The 20,853-nt window shown below is 41.5% G+C and overlaps 1 protein-coding gene across 1 annotated transcript in view; it reads right to left on the bottom strand.

The window, feature by feature from the left end:
• The window catches only part of LOC126175203 (PAN2-PAN3 deadenylation complex catalytic subunit PAN2), a 319,055-nt gene that overhangs the window by 6,206 nt on the left and 291,996 nt on the right, over positions 1 to 20,853 (bottom strand). Inside the window, exon 20 of the mRNA XM_049921812.1 lies at positions 4,375 to 4,484. Coding sequence (XP_049777769.1) covers positions 4,375 to 4,484 — 110 coding nt within the window. The remainder of the gene's footprint in view (positions 1 to 4,374; positions 4,485 to 20,853) is intronic.

The raw sequence follows: 20,853 nt of genomic DNA, 5'->3' as shown, positions 1-20,853 counted from the left end.
TGAAGTAGAAATAGAATTTTCTGTTGCGTGTCTGCAGTCCTGTTTCCTTAGTCGATTTTCAACAGACTAGTTGAAATAGAGCATGCTTTCCAGCCATTATGTTGGTGACACATTTAACTTCAAACAGAATTCCACAAAATTAATTCTTCAAAGAGGCATTAATATTATGAACTCATGTACCACACTGAACAACTGGCAATGTTTCCCAGAAATCATATTCTAAAAAACTACTGAATCAATATCAAGTGTGTGTTATTTCAAATATATTGAAGAGCCAGAGTTAAGGCTTTGAACACTTGTTTGTAGAACATTCTACGAATACCAAATGTTTGCATCATCCAAGGAAATTCAGCTCATTCTGAGTTTCTGAAGGTGTTATGAAAAGGAACATCTACAAGATAAATTACTACTTACATCTACAATATCAATTACTACTTCCCTTAGACATGATATTCATTCTCTGCAGGAAACAAATCTATAACAATCACTCACTTATTTCTAGTGTCATTTAATCAACAGTTAAATGATTCAAATCAACCCAAATGTACAAACTTGCCAAGAACAAGAGAAAATATTCCTCAACAAGTACCCAGATATTAAAAGTCATACAGAGAAACAGCCAGCCCAATTTTAGCACAACCAGCAGTGGTTTCAGAGGTATCATCAACTCACCCACACACACTTGCAAAATGATTTTAATCACATTTTCAGTTTTGGGTAATGTGCATTTCTGCTGTCATGAACTAAAAAAGAATATATATGATCAGAGAGAAAAAGAAATCCACTAGATATATTCAGTGGCATATAGATAACCTGTTAAAAAGTTTCATATCAGCGCACAGTCCACTGCAGAGTGAAAATCTCATTCTGGAAACATCCCCTAGGCTGTGGCTAAGCCATGTCTCCTCAATATCCTTTCTTTCAGGGGTGCTAGTTCTGCAAGGTTCGCAGAAGAGCTTCTGTAAAGTTTGGAAGGTAGGAGACGAGATACTGGCAGAAGTAAAGCTGTGAGACCGGGCATGAGTCGTGCTTTGGTAGCTCAGTTGGTAGAGCACTTGCCCGCGAAAGGCAAAGGTCCCGAGTTCGAGTCTCGGTCGGGCACACAGTTTTAATCTGCCAGGAAGTTTCATATCAGCGCACAGTCCGCTGCAGAGTGAAAATCTCATTCTGGAAACATCCCCTAGGCTGTGGCTAAGCCATGTCTCCTCAATATCCTTTCTTTCAGGGGTGCTAGTTCTGCAAGGTTCGCAGGAGAGCTTCTGTAAAGTTTGGAAGTTAGGAGGCGAGGTACTGGCAGAAGTAAAGCTGTGAGGACGGGGCATGAGTCGTGCTTGGGTAGCTCAGTTGGTAGAGCACTTGCCCGTGAAAGGCAAAAGTCCCGAGTTCGAGTGTCGGTTCGGCACACAGTTTTAATCTGCCAGGAAGTTTCATATCAGTGCACACTCCGCTGCAGAGTGAAAATCTCATTCTAGGTAACCTGTTGTCTCAAACTTCAGTTTACATGAGGTATAAGTAGTTTTTTTCTTTCTTTCTTTTTTTTGCGAAAGAAGGAAACAAACATTAAAATGCTTAGTTTTACTGTACTGGTAGATGTACACATCTATTACACATAGATTTTACAAGCTATTACTAACTGCATTGAAAAAAGTGTTACTAAATAAACTATTATTAATTTTCTCCCATTTCAACTGCAAAATAAGTATGCCACAAAATGTTTTTTTACCTGATTTTGGCCATGCAAACGTAGCTGGTACATAAACACAAAAAATTACAGATTAATCCCATGAATTATCTATTGCAAGCTTTTTCCAAATCCTCTCATTTCAGATTACTTTAGTTGGGAGAAAAAGAATTTCTGTTGTACCTTGGTAGGCAAGTGTCAACTTCAGCATCTAGTCAGTCAATGTGGATATGATGTGCTTTTATTGTACATCATGGACCCATGAGAGGTAATATTCTTCAAAGATAAGACAATGTTTTTCTGCAGTCTTCCAACTGCATTCAGTTGAGTGAAGGTCATTTTCACGTATGAATATAATAGAGGGAAACATTCCACGTGGGAAAAATATATCTAAAAAGAAAGATGATGAGACTTACCAAACAAAAGCGCTGGCAGGTCGATAGGCACACAAACAAACACAAACATACACACAAAATTCAAGCTTTCGCAACCAACGGTTGCCTCATCAGGAAAGAGGGAAGAAGAGGGAAAGACGAAAGGATTTGGGTTTTAAGGGAGAGGGTAAGGAGTCATTCCAATCCCGGGAGCGGAAAGACTTACCTTAGGGGGAAAAAAGGACAGGTATACACTCACACACACACACACACATATCTATCCATCCGCATATACACAGACACAAGCAGACATTTGTAACAAATGTCTGCTTGTGTCTGTGTATATGCGGATGGATATGTGTGTGTGTGCGCGACAGGTATACACTCACACACACACACATATCTATCCATCCGCATATACACAGACACAAGCAGACATTTGTAACAAATGTCTGCTTGTGTCTGTGTATATGCGGATGGATATGTGTGTGTGCGCGCGAGTGTATACCTGTCCTTTTTTCCCCCCAAGGTAAGTCTTTCCGCTCCCGGGATTGGAATGACTCCTTACCCTCTCCCTTAAAACCCAAATCCTTTCGTCTTTCCCTCTTCTTCCCTCTTTCCTGATGAGGCAACCGTTGGTTGCGAAAGCTTGAATTTTGTGTGTATGTTTGTGTGCCTATCGACCTGCCAGCGCTTTTGTTTGGTAAGTCTCATCATCTTTCTTTTTAGATATATCATTTTCATCTATCTTACATTAAATTAAAAAGTACGTTGCCTTAAACTGTGATACATTATTACCAACACATTTCAGTTTAGGAACCTATTTTTACAACTTACCTCCGAACAATTTACACACATCAACAAAAGTTTGGCATTGCACCAGTATATTGCACAGGTGTTTTGCTGTTGTGATTCTTCCAGTACTGATCAAAAGGTCACACCTGATGTTTGTAAATGTATAGACGGTTACCATGTATGTTACTTATGAGGAGAACACTGCACTTGAATGAATAGCAGCATTTCAGCTGAAAGCAAGGCATAAGTGGTGACACAACAAAGATGTCTGTGGAACAGTAGAGCGAACATCTATTATGCCACAAAGGACAATCACAACCAATCCTCATCATCACATTATGTGCAGAAGGCTCAGTTAGGGATGTTGCTTGACACTGGAGTCAAAGCGATGCAGTGCAGATATGGAATCAGTTCCAACTGACAGTGTTGAGGACCTATATCCCACAGGTTGTTCACATTTGACCAGTATGCATGATGATCAATATCTACAACCTTCGAGTCAAATGGATTGTGGACTGTGTGCTCAAGAGGCTACAGGATGTCACATATTGCAGCAGCGATTAGGAAACTATTGGATGATGTGAATCTCCATCCTGATGACCATGGCAGCACCTCATCGTGCATCAGAACACAAAGGACACTTGTTATAGATGGACAAGAAATCATTTAGAATGGACATCACAGGACTGATGTTGGGTGTTGTTTAAGGATAAATATCAAATCTGTTTGTAGCCTGATATTCGTAGGCAACATAGTAATAGCAAACACATCCAACATTGTGTTCCTCATGTTCAACAAGGTGGTGATGGCAGAGAGATGATTGGGGGGGGGGGGGGGGGGGTGGCATTACATGGGGTCTCCATACATTTCTCACAATTGTTGAGGGCAGTTCCCATGGTCGACAGTTCAGGGGCAAGGCTCTGCAAACAATAATGGGACCACATCGCCAATATTTTTGTGACAATTTGTTCTTGATGGATGATAACCTGCACACTCATCATGCTTTTCAAATGACCACATTCCTTCTGCATGCTAGGACCATCGGAATGAAATGGCCCACCTGCCCCTGGATATAAATCCAATCGAACTTGAAACTGATTGAAATGAGCTGTTTTTGGATGCTGACAACCACCACATCCTCTGTGCAACTTCTGCAGAATTACTGTTGAAGAATGGGACAATCTGGACCAGAGCTGCCTTGATGATTTCATTGATGGTATGCCACAACAGACTCAAGCCTTCACCTGAGCAAGGGAACATTGCACCATGTACTGATGTTGCTAAAGAGTGCTGTGAAACACACCTACCCTGGTGATCTGCACACATTGCAAATGAAGATATATACAGTGTGAACTTTTGTTTTCTGTACCTTGAATTTCGAAGTAATAGGGGATGAAAAACTTCTGTTGATGTGTGTACATATTTCAAATGTACTGTAACATTTGCTAACAACCAGTCTATAAAAGTGGTCATCAAAGTGCCTAACAACAATTCCTAAGTATAAACTACTGCATGATTTATTACCTAAAAAGTGCCATGCAAGGAATCTCAGAGAAACCATCCTGTGGTGTGGCAGATGGAACAATGACACTGTGTCTATAATCTGCTCAGCAGGCACTACTAGGTTGATCACCCTAAAACAAATACAAGACACTGAAACAGTTGGTATCTCAGACAATTATGTTATGGTTTGTTTTTGTCCAGAAAATATGACTTCATTTCCTTTTTCTCACTACCAACAATTTAATTATAAAATCTATAAATCTTATATTTTGCAAGGAATTACTACTTCACTTATGAATTACAAACATGCAGCAGTTTTTAAGAAGTATTAATTTCAAAAATCATTCACGACTAAGCAAAAACAATACTCTGAACTTACCTGGAGGCAAAGCTAGGAGAATTCCATAAATCTGCTGTCAGAAAGTGACTTTGTTTTACATGTCATTAAGGCTGTTGCAAATAAATGAATACAGTTTCACACCAATAATACCACATTACTAACAGAACAATATATTTTCTTATGTTGTCATGAGATGAATTACAAGCTGCTATACACTGAAATACGGAATTTGCGTATTGGTAATGTAGTATTGAGATGTAGCCTATTATGCTACTTACAAGTCTGCACTTGTGGACATCAGTGCCACAGTACTGAAGTGATAATACACATTTTCAGCCAGTGACTGGAGTCTCAAATGAGCACACTAGACAAAAATGACCTGGTTTTGTGAAGAATACTACAGAAATCGTCTTAAAAAGGACCTAGTACTGTCCTGATAGAACATATGACTGAGTTTTGTTGAGTTAATGATACAACTTTGGTGTTTACATCTTCCCTTAGTCTGCCATTGCTAACCATACTACATTAATCACCAAAACACAGAAGCAAGTAAAAGAAAAAGTTTTGTCGATAGTGATGTCATTGTAGATGAAGCATTTGTTTAAGTGGACCAAAAAGGAGAAAGAATTCGTATGAAGGCTACTGAAAAGAAGTTTTAGTGTTTTTTTTTTTTTAACGTCCCGTCGACAACGAGGTCATTAGAGACGGAGCGCAAGCTCGGGTTAGGGAAGGATGGGGGAGGAAATCGGCCGTGCCCTTTCAAAGGAACCATTCCGGCATTTGCCTGAAACAATTTAGGGAAATCACGGAAAACCTAAATCAGGATGGCTGGAGATGGGATTGAACCGTTGTCCTCCCGAATGCGAGTCCAGTGTGCTAACCACTGCGCCACCTCGCTTGGTATTGAAAAGAAGCATGTACACATCTATGTGAAGTAATTACATAGTATAACCAGCAGTTAACTGAATCTTTTGCACCAAAGGAAACTTCTAGGCAACTCCTAGGTTGGGGTATAAGCCATGTGGGCAGATGCGATTTCTCCCTGACCAGCGGCAGTAGTGGAGGAAGTTGCAGTTCCAAACAAAAACTCTGGAGGTATGCAGCAATTGTACACCCAGTTCTGGGTCACTGTTGTGGGAGGTGGATCTCCTTTACAGGGAAAGGACACAGTAGTTGGGAAGTTAAGGGAACTTACAAATGCATATAGTGTCCAGGAATGTTAGTAGGAATACAAAAATCAAAATATGCACGACCATATTAAGACCAATAGTAATATATGGATCAGAAGGCTGGGTATTGACATTACAGGAGGAGAACTGGTTATTGAGATGGGGAAGAAAGATACTGAGAAGGATTTTTGGAGCAGTGAGAGAGGAAGATGGCTGGTGAGAAGGACAAATGTAGAACTACCCACTTGAACACAGAACAGGAAGTTCTTGACAAGACTCAGGAGTGGACCCCAGAAACCCCACTCATGTAGCATAGTAAGTATATGGTGATGCCATGTCATGTTATAAGCCTCCTGTAGATTGAAAAAATGATGAAGTGTTGATAACATGCAAAGGCTATTCAGATGGTGGACTCCAGGTGAACCAGATTATCAGCAGTGGAATGACCTTTATGAAAGCCACCCTTAGATGCATCTAAAAGGCCCCGAGACTCAAGAAGCCAACACAGCTGCTTGCTCACGGAACATTGGCCACACTGATTTGGCAACAACTGTCCATCCCTAGGGGGTTCTGACCTGGTTTCAGTACCGGAAACTATTGTGCTTTCTCACCACTGCGATGTGAGCTCACCATTGCTCCAGATCCAATTTAAGAGGGCAAGGATGTGACATTGACAATCCACTGAGAGTAGTTTCAGCATTTGGTTGTGGATGGGGTCTGGCCCTGGGATAGTATCAGGGCAATGGGCTAGGGCACTGGACAACTCCCATTCACTGAATGGAGCATTACATGCCTTCAGGTGGTGGGCAGTAAAAGACAAGCGCATTCACTACATCTGCTGTTTTATGAGCTGAAAGGCAGGATGCTAGTTCTCAATGCAGATGTGCAAGGATAATGTTCAGCAAAATTTTTGGCGACACCATCTATGGAAATACTTGTTACACCTGCAAGGAACTGGAAGCTGTAGAGGTGTCTGATCTTTGCCCATGTCTGTGATGGAGAGGTGTGTGATCCATGTTCCCAGGAATCTTGCTTTCATCATTTTATGAGGTAGCAGATGTGGGCACAGAGCCATTTAGAGCCAATGAGGTGCACTAGTGCAGGGTGCAGCTTGTGGCATTGGAGAACCCACCTACAATCTCTAATGGCCACACTTTCTGATGGGGGGAACCCAAGGACGAAGGCATGGCTTGGTTGGCTGTCAAAAGAATGGCTGTCATTGTATGCTGAACAGCCGCATTGATTTTCCTTTAGATGGGGAGCAAAGGATGACAGCAGAGGTGAACCCATCTGTGCGGGCATCCAGTGTAGCAACACTGAGGGAGAAACAGGAAGATTGGGAAGTGGTCACTACCACACCGGGGATCCTCCAGTGGACAGATGGTACAAGACCAGGGCTGCAAAAAGAGAGATCAATGGTCAAATAAGTTCTGTGGGCCACACTGAAGTGTGTGGGGGCACCAGAGTTCAAGGGCCAAAGATTGAGCTGTGTCACTAGGTTCAATGTCTTTACCGCAGCCAGTGGTTATTGTACCATCCCACAAAGGGCTATGGGTGCTGAAGCTGCCTAAGACTTTGAAACATTGGGCAAGCTGAGAGAGGCATAGAGACTGGGACATGACACCATTGGGAGAGAGCCAGAACATTATAGATGGTAAAATCCTGATGTGCTGTTAACCAAACAGCCACAGCCTCCAACAGTATATCAAGAGGTACAAGGTCACCATATAGAGTGTCCAGTACACATGTACAAACTCCACCCAATACCCTCACACAGTTGGTACAGTTCTCAAAATAATCTAGTTATCCATGAAGGGCAGGGGTCCGAGTTACTAGAAACAAAGTTTCCTGGATGGTAATACAGAACGCAGGGTAAGTGCTTAAAAGCTGCTGCAGCTCAGCCAGGTGGTGGAAAAATCTGTTACAATTCCACTGGAGGATCAGACTGACTTAATATTGTGGGGGCATGAAGCAACCGGTGGAGCAGGTTATGACCCAGGATCATGTGCTGCCACTGGTTGAAACATCACGAGATCCACTGACATAAGTCCTGTGGCACATTGCCTTGGGAGATCTGATGCCTCAGGGGTCACTGGGACCTCCATCTTGGGCACAGAAGTAGTACATGCAGAGTCCAGTGGTGTGCGGGCTACCAGAGTTTCATTTGTCTTGCCCGTCTTCTCTTTAGAACACGAGGAATGGGAAAGTTTCGCTGAACTGGTTTCAGGGACAGAGGAAGAACGAGAAGTCCGACAGCCAGCAGCCTGTGGTTCCTGCAGCCACCGGCTGGTGTCTGGCTGCGGACAGCAGGAACCATGGAAGGAAGAGTCTCGAGGGACCTCTTCTACATTTACATCTACATGTATATCGGTACTCCACAAGCCACCGTACGGTGTGTGGCAGAAGGTACCCTGTAGCACTACTAGTCATTGCATTTCCTGTTCCACTTACAAATAGAGCAAGGGAAAAATGACTGTCTATATGCCTCCAAATGCGCCGTAATTTCTCTTATCTTCATGGCCCTTCATGCAATGTATGATGGTGGCAGAAGAATCATTTGGCAGTCAGTTTCAAATGCCAGTTCCCTAAATTTTCTCAATAGTGTTTCAACACCACCTTCCCTTCCCCACTTGAGTTCCTGAAGCACCTCTGTAACACTTACATGTTGTTCAAATCTAGCAGCCCGCCACAGAATTTCTTCACTGTCTTCCTTCAATCCAACCTGGTACGGGTCCCAAACCCTCGAGCAGTACTCAAAAATAGGTCACACCAGCATCCTATATACAGTCCTCTTTGTGGATGAATCACTCTTTCCTAAAGTTCTCCCAATAAACCAAATCTGACCATTCACCTTCCCTACCACAGTTCTCAGATGACCACAGTTCTCAGATGCTCATTCCATTTAATATTGCTTTGCATTACACCCAGATATTTAAACGACTTGACTGTGTCAAGCAGGACACTAGTAATACTGTATATGAATATTACAGTTTTGTTTTTCCAAATCATCCACATTAACTTACATCTGTCCACATTAAGAGCTAGCTGCCATTCATCATACCAACTAGAAATTTTGTCTAAGTCGTCTTGTATCTTTCTACATTCACTCAAAGTTGGCACCTTACTGTACACCACAGCACCAACAACAAACAACCACAGACTACTGCGCACCCTGCTGAATCATTTATGTACACAGAGAATAACAGCAGTCCTATCACACTTCCCTCGGACACTCCTGATGATACCTTTGTCTCTGAGAAAAACTCGCCATCGAGGACATCATACTGGGTTCTATTACTTAGGAAGTCTTCAAACCACACGCAAATTTCTGAACTTATTGCATATGCAAGCATGATCATTAATGGCCTACAATGGGGCACCGTGTCAAATGCTTTCTGGAAATTTAGAAATATGGAATCTGCCTCTTGCCCTTCATATATAGTTTGCAGTATATCATGTGGGAGAAGGGCAAGCTGAGTTTCACATGAGAAATGCTTTCTACAACCATGGACATAAGGTTCTGTCTCAGGAAAGTTTAATATATTCAAACTGAGGATATATTCAAGGATTCTGCAGCAAATCAAAGTTAGGGATATTGGTCTGTAATTTTGGTGGTCTGTTCTTTTGCCCTTCTTGTATACAGGAGTCACCTGCACTTTTGTCCAGTCTCTTGGGACTTTGTGCTGGGCGAGAGATTCATGATAAATGCAAGCTAAGTAAGTGGCCAATGGCATAGAGTACTCTTTTTAAAATCAAACAAGGATTCAATCCAGACCTGGAGACTTTTTTGCTTTCAAATTTTTCAGTTGTTTCTCTATGCCAGGGATGCTTATTACAATGTCGTCTACACAGGAGTCTGTCTGATGGTCAAATGATGGTATGTTTGTACAACTTTCCTGTGTAAATGATTTCTTGAACATGAAATTTAAAACTTTGGCTTTCGTTATGCTATCCTCAACTGCCACACCAGACTGGTCAACAAGGTTTGAATGGAAACCTTTGAACTGTTAGCGATTTTACATAGGACCACAATTTTCTCAGGATCTCTGCCAGATCTTTTGCTACAATGTGAGAGTGGTAGTAGGTGCACGCTTCGTGCATAGATCTTTTGACAGATGCACGAATCTCTGATAACCTTCACTTGTCGTCATTTGAGCATTCTCTTTTGAACCAAGAGAGTGCAACAGCCTCTGCTACCTCAGCATCTTCTGAATTTTGTTGTTAAAACATGGAGGATCTGTTCCATCCTTTATCCACTTACTAGGAACATAAATCTCCAGACCATGATTTACAATGTGCTTAAACCTTAAGCACAATTCCTCTACATCCATCTTAGTGGAACTAAGTGATGTCAATTCACTGTCTAAGTGAGATGCTAACAACAGCTTATGAGCTCTATCTAGCAGAAACACTCTCCTAGCCCTCTTCATTGATTTATTAATTTTTGTAATCATAGTTGCTATAATGACATGATGACTGCTACTCCCCATTTCCATAGTAACATTTGATGATAAGGTCCGGCCTATTTGTAGCAGTGAAGTCTACGATATTTCCATTGTGTATGGGTGCTGAACTAATTGCCCATGACAGTCTTCAGAAAACTGTGTTCAAATGTATTTTGTATGACTGTCTGTACTCCCCACAATGAATCCATAGACATCCCAACTTAGTATGTTAAAATCACCTCCAACTAGTATTGCATATTGGGTATTTAGGGGCTACTGGCAGTAAACGCTCTTTGAATGACTCTAGAACTGTCACAACAGAATCAGGTGGCTGGTAAAAACGTCCAACAATTAACTTGGTTTCACATAAACCTGTTATAAGCAACCAAATAATTTCACTGTCACATTCAACTTTGACCTCAACAGAGACAATATTTCTGTCAACTCCAATGAACACTCCCCCTCCAACTGCCTCTAACCTTTCTTTCTGATAAACATAGCATGACTCCTACATATCTCAGAGCTTTCCACCTATGGGTTTCCACCAGCTGTTGGTCCCATGAATAATTTAAATGGGAGAACTTTCCTGGAGGGCAGTAAATTTGGGAAGTGTATTATGAAAACTTCAAAAATTTACTGATAAAATTTTGACAGTCAAAGCGTCTTTATTCTGAAAACCATCTTACTTCCCTTGCTGCATACTGACTACCTTCTAGACTAAAAACCCTAATGTGTGCTACACAAGTGCTTGGCTACCCTAGTAGCTGCTCCCTTTGTGTAGTGCACCTCTGATCTATCAAGCTGAGTTTTACAAATCCTCACACAACAACACAGGTCTAGAAATCTGCAGCCAAGACTGTCACAGAGCTAACAAAGCCATTGGTTGAAACCCTCCACTCAGCTTCAAACCAAAGGACACTGATCAACTCTCTGAACAACTCTGAAAATTGCAGGCTCTGCTTGCACCCCACATGAGGCCAACAGACTTCACCACCTCCGCCAGCCTCCTAATCAGAGGAGCTGGAGGAGAATGAGGTGCCTCCAGCTGGGGGATGGCTATTGTTGTCCCAGGCAGGTGGAGAGCCAATGTTCCTTAAGTGAGTGCACTGGAATCACCAGAAGGGCCCTCAACCACCTAGGGGACAGGCATTAGTGGGCAGCTCTGAGGGCCCACTTTTTTTTAAGAGGCACAACAGATGAAAGCATCGTCGATAGTGAAGGCAATGATGTTAGGGCTGAAGTACATGTTCGTATTATTTGTATTGGATTAAGACTCTTGTACTTTTTTCTGGCCTCTTGGAATGTGAGCTTTCCGGGGTCTTATACTCCTGGATTTTCTTCTCATGCTTAAAAATGGAGCAATCTGGTGAATAGGGAGAGTGGAGCTCACTGCAGTATACCCAGAAGAGGAGAGGGGCACACGGAACTTATGCATGCAGAGGCCATTCATAATCCCTGCAGACAGTGGTGGTGGTGGTGGTGCAACAGCAAGACGTATGTCGGAACTTCATATGCCTGAAGTATCACATAGGAGCAGGAACATAGCATTTCACATCACACCAGTTGACCATCACCTTGACCTTCTCAGGTGAAGTATCACCCTTGAAAGCCAATATGAAGGTCCCAGTAGCAACTCTGTTTCCCATTGGTCCTCTATGGACACAACGGATGAAGTGCACCACCGGCACTCTAAGCTGCACCACAGCTCATTGTTAGATTTCAAAAGAAGATCACCATGAAAGATGATGCTCCGGACTATGCTAAGACTCTTGTGGGGAGTGATAGCCATGGGAAGGTCACCTGACTTTTCACAAGAGAGCAGTACCTGTGACTAGCCAGGAGATGATGTTTTAATCAAGAGGGAACCATTCTCCATCTCAGAGATGGCTGCAACTTCCCCATATTTGTCCTCAGTGTGGTCAACAAAATTAAAGGTTTTCTGGCCATAAAGAAGTCCCTGTCAGTCCTGATACAGACTAGGTACTTGGGGGGGGGGGGGGATTTTGCTCCTTGTTGTCTAGTCTTGTGATCCTCCCATGGTGTCCAAGGGAATGCATTGGGGTCGTACTTTATTGCGTCGTAAGCGGCCTTCCCATGCGAGGATACTTCCAGCAGGGCCATCTGACCACTAGCACAAGAAAGTGCGAACTACCTCCATGGTGCCACCCACTCCAAATGAATGCCTCCCCATGCAAGCCATCCAGCCACAGCAATGTCTGCATGGTCAGTAATATGTTGGCATACTTGATGACCCCCCCCCCCCCCCCCCCCACTGGGATAATGGGATGTTTACCTTGCTGGTATTTGGGCATACTACAACAGGAAGGAAGGGTGCCTGGGTGGAACAGCACAGAGGTGGAGCATACACCACAGTGGGCAACATTCCTTGCACAACACAAACTTCTGTAAAATCTGGAAAAGATGGCAGGTCAAACCCAATAATGGGGATCATATAATCATTAATGGAATCCAAAGATAGTGCTGGGAGCGAAACTGGAAAACACCATCAAAATCATGAACCAGGTCCAAGCAGATTCTGCACCAAAAGGACCATCCAATGGAAAGACAGAGGAAGTAAAAGAGAGTTGACAAGTAGGTTTGCCACAGAGAAAGAGCAAGTGGTCTGGGGTACTGCAAAGCAAGGGACCAGTGGTAGCCAAGCACACACTCACCAAAAAGTGGTGAGCCCTTTGCGGGGGCATTAAATGTTACGGCAGATGGTTTTTTGTTCTAGTGCTGTACTTGTGACTATCACTGTTACTCTCCAACTCAGATGGATTGTTAATGACAAATTTCATAAGTGAATACATCTACTGTGAAGCTGTGGACACCATCTCTGAGGGCTGTACGTGTTAAAAAATGTCCATAACATGTATATTTGTGTAGGCACCAATTTATAGAAAATTTCTTCAGTGTTCCAGTATTTTAATTTAATTCTGAGTAGAAATTTAATAGCCACAATGAAACAAAGAACAAAAAAAGGAAACCTTTCATGAATCTATAAAACAAAAAACAAGAGCAATATCATTTGTTATAAATACAAACAGGGGACATTGTGTTGAACATGTAAAAGACATTTTGTTGGATAAGCCAACAACGTTCTCTAAATTCTGTACATTATTTACACTAAACTGTGAGCTCTCGTTTCCAAAAGAATCCACATTAATAGCAACACACAACAAAAGCAAGTGGATAACTACAAATAAGAGAAAGCCGTTCTGGACTATGAAATCTAATGATTAGATAAGAAAAACTGATGGTGAATTCCTAAGCTATTATCAAATATTTAAAAACGTAAAAAGTCAAGCTCTTGACAAAATAGTATTTAATTCTGTAAATGAAAGCAAAGCAGCCTGGAAGATTGTAAAAAGAAAGAAACAATAACTTACAGATAAAAAGACAGAGTATGTGGATAAATGATCCACATAAACTAATTAAATTTGTGAATGGGTATTTTTCTGGTACAGCAGACGAAAATGAAGAGGGCAATTCCATAAGTCAAATGTAGTTCCAGTAAAAAATTATGAGGCAAGTACAATTATGATGTTGCCAACTATACAATATGAAGCCCATAAAAAAAGTCAGCAGGCATACAATCATGCTCATAAATTAAGGACAATGTTGATACATGATGAAACAACGCTGGTTTAAATCACCTCGGGGTATGACCATGCGGTGCATTTGACCTGCGGTCATTGCACGGTGGCACTGGCAGCAGTTCACATATGCAGAGGTGTGTTGGTGCATGTCCGAGTACGGTGCACCGAGTAAGTGTGCAGATGTTTTCAGACGTGCTAATGGTGAATGTGTGTTGGAAATGGCTCAAAGAACTCATATTGATGACATTATGAGGGGTAGAATACTAGGACGACTGGAGGCTGGTCAAACACAGCAGGTCATAGCACGGGCCCTCCGTTTGCCATGACATCCACAGTGTACAACACCACAAGAAGACCGATGTCCCACCATCAGTGCCCGCAGACGGCCACGGAGTACTGCAGGTAGCCTTGCTCAGGACCTTTCCGCAGCCACTGGAACAGTTGTCTCCAGACATACAGTCTACAGACAACTGAACAGACATGGTTTATTCGCCCAGAGACCTGCAAGGTACATTTCACTGACCCCTGGTCACAGGAGTGCCTGGTATCAAGAACACAGTACATGGTCATTGGAACAGTGGTCCCAGGTTACGTTCACAGACGAGTCCAGGTATAGTCTGAACAGTGATTCTCACCGGGTTTTCATCTGGCGTGAACCAGGAAGCAGATACCAACCCCTTAATGTCCTTGAAAGGGACCTGTATGGAGGTCGTGATTTGAAGGTGTGTGGTTGGATTATGATTGGCGTACGTACACCCCTGCATGTCTTTGACAGAGGAACTGTAACAGGTCAGGTGTACCGGGAGGTCATTTTGCACCAGTATGTCCATCTTTTCAGGCGTGCAGTGGGTCCCACCTTCCTCCTGATGGATGATAACGCAAGCCCCACCAAGCTGCCATCGTGGAGAAGTACCTTGAAACAGAAGATATCAGGCGAATGGAGTGGCCTGCCTGTTCTCCAGAACTAAACCCCATCGAGCACGTCTGGGATGCTCTTGGTCGACGCATCGCTGCACGTCTTCAAACCCCTAGGACACCTTAGGAGCTCCGACAGGCACTGGTGCAAGAATGGAAGGCTATATCCCAGCAGGTATCAGATAGATTATATAATGGTAAGACAGAGATTTAGGAACCAGGTTTTAAATTGTAAGACATTTCCAGGGGCAGATGTGAACTCTGACCACAATCTATTGGTTATGACCTGTAGATTAAAACTGAAGAAACTGCAAAAAGGTGGGAATTTAAGGAGATGGGACCTGGATAAACTGAAAGAACCAGAGGTTGTACAGAGTTTCAGGGAGAGCATAAGGGAACAATTGACAGGAATGGGGGAAAGAAATACAGTAGAAGAAGAATGGGTAGCTTTGAGGGATGAAGTAGTGAAGCCAACAGAGGATCAAGTAGGTAAAAAGACAAGGGCTAGTAGAAATCCTTGGGTAACAGAAGAAATATTGAATTTAATTGATGAAAGGAGAAAATATAAAAATGCAGTAAATGAAGAAGGCAAAAAGGAATACAAACGTCTCAAAAATGAGATCGACAGGAAGTGCAGAATGGCTAATCAGGGATGGCTAGAGGACAAATGTAAGGATGTAGAAGCTTATCTCACTGCCTACAGGAAAATTAAAGAGACCTTTGGAGATAAGAGAACCACTTGTATGAACATCAAGAGCTCAGATGGAAACACAGTTCTAAGCAAAGAAAGGAAAGCAGAAAGGTGGAAGGAGTATATAGAGGGTCTATACAAGGGCGATGTACTTGAGGACAATATTATGGAAATGGAACAGGATGTAGATGAAGATGAAATGGGAGATACCATACTGCGTGAAGAGTTTGACAGAGCACTGAAAGACCTGAGTCGAAACAAGGCCCCCGGAGTAGACAACATTCCATTGGAACTACTGACAGCCTTGGGAGAGCCAGTCCTGACAAAACTCTACCATATGGTGAGCAAGATATATGAAACAGGCGAAATACCTTCAGACTTCAAGAAGAATATAATAATTCCAATCCCAAAGAAAGCAGGTGTTGACAGATGTGAAAATTACCGAACAATCAGTTTAATAAGCCACAGCTGCAAAATACTAACACGAATTCTTTACAGACGAATGGAAAAACTAGTAGAAGCCGACCTCAGGGAAGATCAGTTTGGATTCCGTAGAAATACTGGAACACGTGAGGCAATACTGACCTTACGACTTATCTTAGAAGAAAGATTAAGGAAAGGCAAACCTACGTTTCTAGCATTTGTAGACTTAGAGAAAGCTTTTGACAATGTTGACTGGAATACTCTCTTTCAAATTCTAAAGGTGGCAGGGGTAAAATACAGGGAGCGAAAGGCTATTTACAATTTGTACAGAAACCAGATGGCAGTTATAAGAGTCGAGGGGCATGAGAGGGAAGCAGCGGTTGGGAAGGGAGTGAGACAGGGTTGTAGCCTCTCCCCAATGTTATTCAATCTGTATATTGAGCAAGCAGTAAAGGAAACAAAAGAAAAATTTGGAGTAGGTATTAAAATCCATGGAGAAGAAATAAAAACTTTGAGGTTTGCCGATGACATTGTAATTCTGTCAGAGACAGCAAAGGACTTGGAAGAGCAGTTGAACGGAATGGATGGTGTCTTGAAGGGAGGATATAAGATGAACATCAACAAAAGCAAAACGAGGATAATGGAATGTAGTCGAATTAAGTCGGGTTATGCTGAGGGTATTAGATTAGGAAATAAGACACTTAAAGTAGTAAAGGAGTTTTGCTATTTGGGGAGCAAAATAACTGATGATGGTCGAAGTAGAGAGGATATAAAATGTAGTCTGGCAATGACAAGGAAAGCGTTTCTGAAGAAGAGAAATTTGTTAACATCGAGTATAGATTTAAGTGTCAGGAAGTCATTTCTGAAAGTATTTGTATGGAGTGTAGCCATGTATGGAAGTGAAAATGGACGATAAATAGTTTGGACTAGAAGAGAATAGAAGCTTTCAAAATGTGGTGCTACAGAAGAATGCTGAAGATTAGATGGGTAGATCACATAACTAATGAGGAAGTATTGAATAGGATTGGAGAGAAGAGAAGTTTGTGGCACAACTTGACCAGAAGAAGGGATCGGTTGGTAGGACATGTTCTGAGGCATCAAGGGATCACCAATTTAGTATTGGAAGGCAGCGTGGAGGGTAAAAATCGTAGGGGAGACCAAGAGATGAATACACTAAGCAGATTCAGAAGGATGTAGGTTGCAGTAGGTACTGGGAGATGAAGAAGCTTGCACAGGATAGAGTAGCATGGAGAGCTGCATCAAACCAGTCTCAGGACTGAAGAAGACAACAACAACAACAACAACAACAACAACATCCCAGCAGCTGCTTGACCACCTGATTCAGAGTATGCCAACCTGTTGTGCGGCCTGTGTACGTGTGCATGGTGATCATATACCATATTGATGTCAGGGTACATGCACTGGAAACAGTGGCGTTTTGTAGCACATCTGCTTCGGAACGGTTTTCTCAACTTATCACCAATACCATGGACTTACAGACGTGTCATGTGTGTTTCCTGTGTGCCTAAGCTATTATTGTCAGTTTTGTGTAGTGCAACATTGTGTGGCACCACATTCTGCAATTATCCGTAATTTATGAGCATGAGTGTAGATGAAGTTTCAGTCTGTGTGCTTAAAGAATGTACAGGTAGTATACAAATACATGTCTTTCAGCTTGGCCAATTTTCTGAACTGTCTTAAGCAACAAGACTTATGACACTTCTACAGAAAGCTGATAAAGAACACATAGAAAACTGCAGACCAATTTCTCTGCTGTTTTTTTATTTTATTTATTTATTTATTGTTCCGTGGGACCAAATTAAGGAGAAGTCTCCATGGTCATGGAACGAGTAAATACATGAAATTATAACACAATATTACTAACAGATAAAATGAAATATAAAAAAAAAAACATATTCAGGTGACAAGTTTAAATAAAGAAAATCAACAATGTAACACTGGAATTTGCTTAATTTTTTAGCTCTTCCAGGAGCTCCTCAACAATAGAAGGAGTGAGCCATGAGGAAACTCTTCAGTTTAGACTTAAAAGAGTTTGGGCTACTGCTAAGATTTTTGAGTTCTTGTGGTAGCTTATTGAAAATGGATGCAACAGAATACTGCACTCCTTCCTGCACAAGAGTCAAGGAAGTGCAATCCACATTCAGATTGGATTTCTGCCTAGTATTAACTGAGTGAAAGCTGCTAACTCTTGGGAATAGGCTAATATTGCTAACAACAATAATAATAGAACCTATTACAATAGATTAACAAATTACTTGAATAAATATAACCTCCTCAGTGGCGTATAGTTTGGTTTATGAAGTAGCAGAAGTACAAATCACCCATAGTAGACTTTACAAAATTGGTAATTAATGCTAAACAAGAATGAATTTGTCAAACGTATATTTTTAGATCTACCAAAGGCCTTTGATAGTGCTGATGGTAAAATTCTAATAAAAATCTACATCGTTAGGAATAAGAGGAACTGCCAATAAATTGTTCTGATCATATCTGAAAAACAAAGTACAAAGAGCAGAGGTAGTACAGGCTTCAAATAGGGCTAAATTTTTTGTGATGTGTTTATTAGATCCCAAGTCTACTAATATTAAAGTCTTTCAGGGCAGCACCTTAGGACCAACATTGTTCTTAATTTACCTTGATGACTTTCCTGATTATATTAGACATGGGAAAATAACTCTTTTTGCTGATATGACAGCAACACTGTAATCACAGATAAAATACCAGAACTGCTAATAGAAAGAGTAAATTAAACCTTAAAAGATGTTTATAACTGGTCACCATGCAATAAACATACCCTGAACATGAAACAAACAGAGCGTATTTGTGCTTAGACAGGGAAAATAATTCTGTAAAATCAATAGTGGCTGAAAATTTGATAAACAGTGTAGCATGCACAAATCTTATAAGCATTGACTGACACCTGAAGTAGAATGAACACACAAATAAACTAGAAAATAAAATGTCTCAAGCATGCTATGCACTTAGAAGTCCCTACCATTAGAAACAACAGAAAATGCCTTATAATTACACACAGTTTCAATATGCACTCCACTTTAGCTATGGGATTAGTTTTTGGAGGCACCTTACACAAAACTACAGAAAAAGTCTCCATTATAATAATCACTAACAATAACATAATTAAGCTTCCTGTAAAGATCTGTTTAAATAGAATTTGAAACAATGTTCATGGAGAAATAACTGACATAATTATCACAAAATGACACTAGCAATGTGCAGTTAAGAGTTTGGTGGGTGCCCCAAAATGTGCCATTATTAGGACAATTTGTTGCACTCAAGAGCAAGGAAATGTCATGTTGACTGTTAAAAGCAATGCACAAGTATGGAAACCATTGTTAGATAATTACCAACTAAACGATTAGTAGGTCAATGGATATTATGCACATATATCACAAATTAGCACTGAAACTTCAATAAAAAGGAGGGGGCGGGGTAAGGGGATAAGTCCCTTGGATAGTGTAAAAGTGATGATGTACTGTATGTACTTAACACACACACACACACACACACACACACACACACACTGTACACAACATATCAAAATTAACATAACATGTTACTCTAGACATGGTTAATTTTTTTAAAAAAAGTCCTTTGTCAGTTAAAATAATATGTCTGATATTTTATAAAAGATCTAAGTATGAACAAAGAACTGACCAATTTCTTTCCTTTACTCATTCTCTTAGTGGAAAAGTTTCTTTGCCACACACACCACTGACAACAGCAAACCAAAAGCCCATATATAGAACCTTGTTTAAAACAGTTCTAAACTCCCTCCAACCATGATCCTCCTCCTGATCCACCTGGTCATCCCCAGGTCATTTGTAAGGAATTCCTCACTTCAAACCTGTTCTCACTTTCCTCTTCTACATCCCTCCCTGGTGAGTCTAAACATCACTCCTATGGAATACACTGCTATCCTTAACCTAAGAAACAATCCAGCTCTTATTATCCCTTTTGCAGACAAAGGCTCTACCACAGTGGACATAAATCATAGTGATTAGGTGGTTGAGGGTCTCCGCCAACTTTCCAGCACTTTTGTATACAAACCTTACAACCATGATCCCATTCCAGAAGTCCACTTTGACCTCCAGCAGCTCCTCCACAAAGACCACAAACCCAACCCCACATGTCTCCCTACTGGTCATTCCACAGTGGCTGGGTACAATGTTCCCACAGAACAAACTTCTGACTTTGTTAACCAACATCTCCAAACAATTGTCCATAACCTTCCATTCTACACTCAGGACACTGCTTACTTTCTTCACCGTCACTCCAAAGTTACTGGCTCATTACCACCAGACTCCCTGTTGGTCAATGTGGATGTGATGTCCTTGTACACCAAAATTTCCTGTGTGGATAAGTCCTGCATCCATGGAACATTACATTTCCCAATATCTTCCTGATGCAAAACCCATAACCTCATTCCTAATCCTCCTAGCCAATCACATCCTGACCCACAACTATTTCACTTTTGAAAGCCAAATCCATAAACAAATCAATGGTACTGCCATGGGTACTCGCATGCCACCATCCTATAACAACTCTTATTTCTTAGCCATTTGGAGGAATTCTTCCTATCCAAAGACGCCTAAAACCTCTTGTCTGGTTCAGATGCAATAACATTTTCATGATCTGGATTCATGGCAAGAACAATCTTTGTTCTTTCCTCCTTAACCTCAACACCTACTCCCTAATCTACTTCGCCTGGTCCTTCTCAACTCATCAAGCCACCTTCCTAGATGTCATTCTCTACCTCTCATATGGCTCCAAAGATATGCCTGTCTGTATCGTGTGCATCAACTGCCAACAGTACCTCCACTCTGACAGCTGTCATTTTTTCCATGTAGAAAGGACTCTTTCTTACAGTCACACAGCA

The sequence above is a fragment of the Schistocerca cancellata genome, chromosome 3 (genome assembly GCF_023864275.1).
Source record: "Schistocerca cancellata isolate TAMUIC-IGC-003103 chromosome 3, iqSchCanc2.1, whole genome shotgun sequence".
Lineage (NCBI taxonomy): Eukaryota > Metazoa > Arthropoda > Insecta > Orthoptera > Acrididae > Schistocerca > Schistocerca cancellata.
The sequence above is the reverse complement of the archived record's forward strand: the minus strand, read 5'-3'. Positions and strand labels throughout refer to the sequence as shown.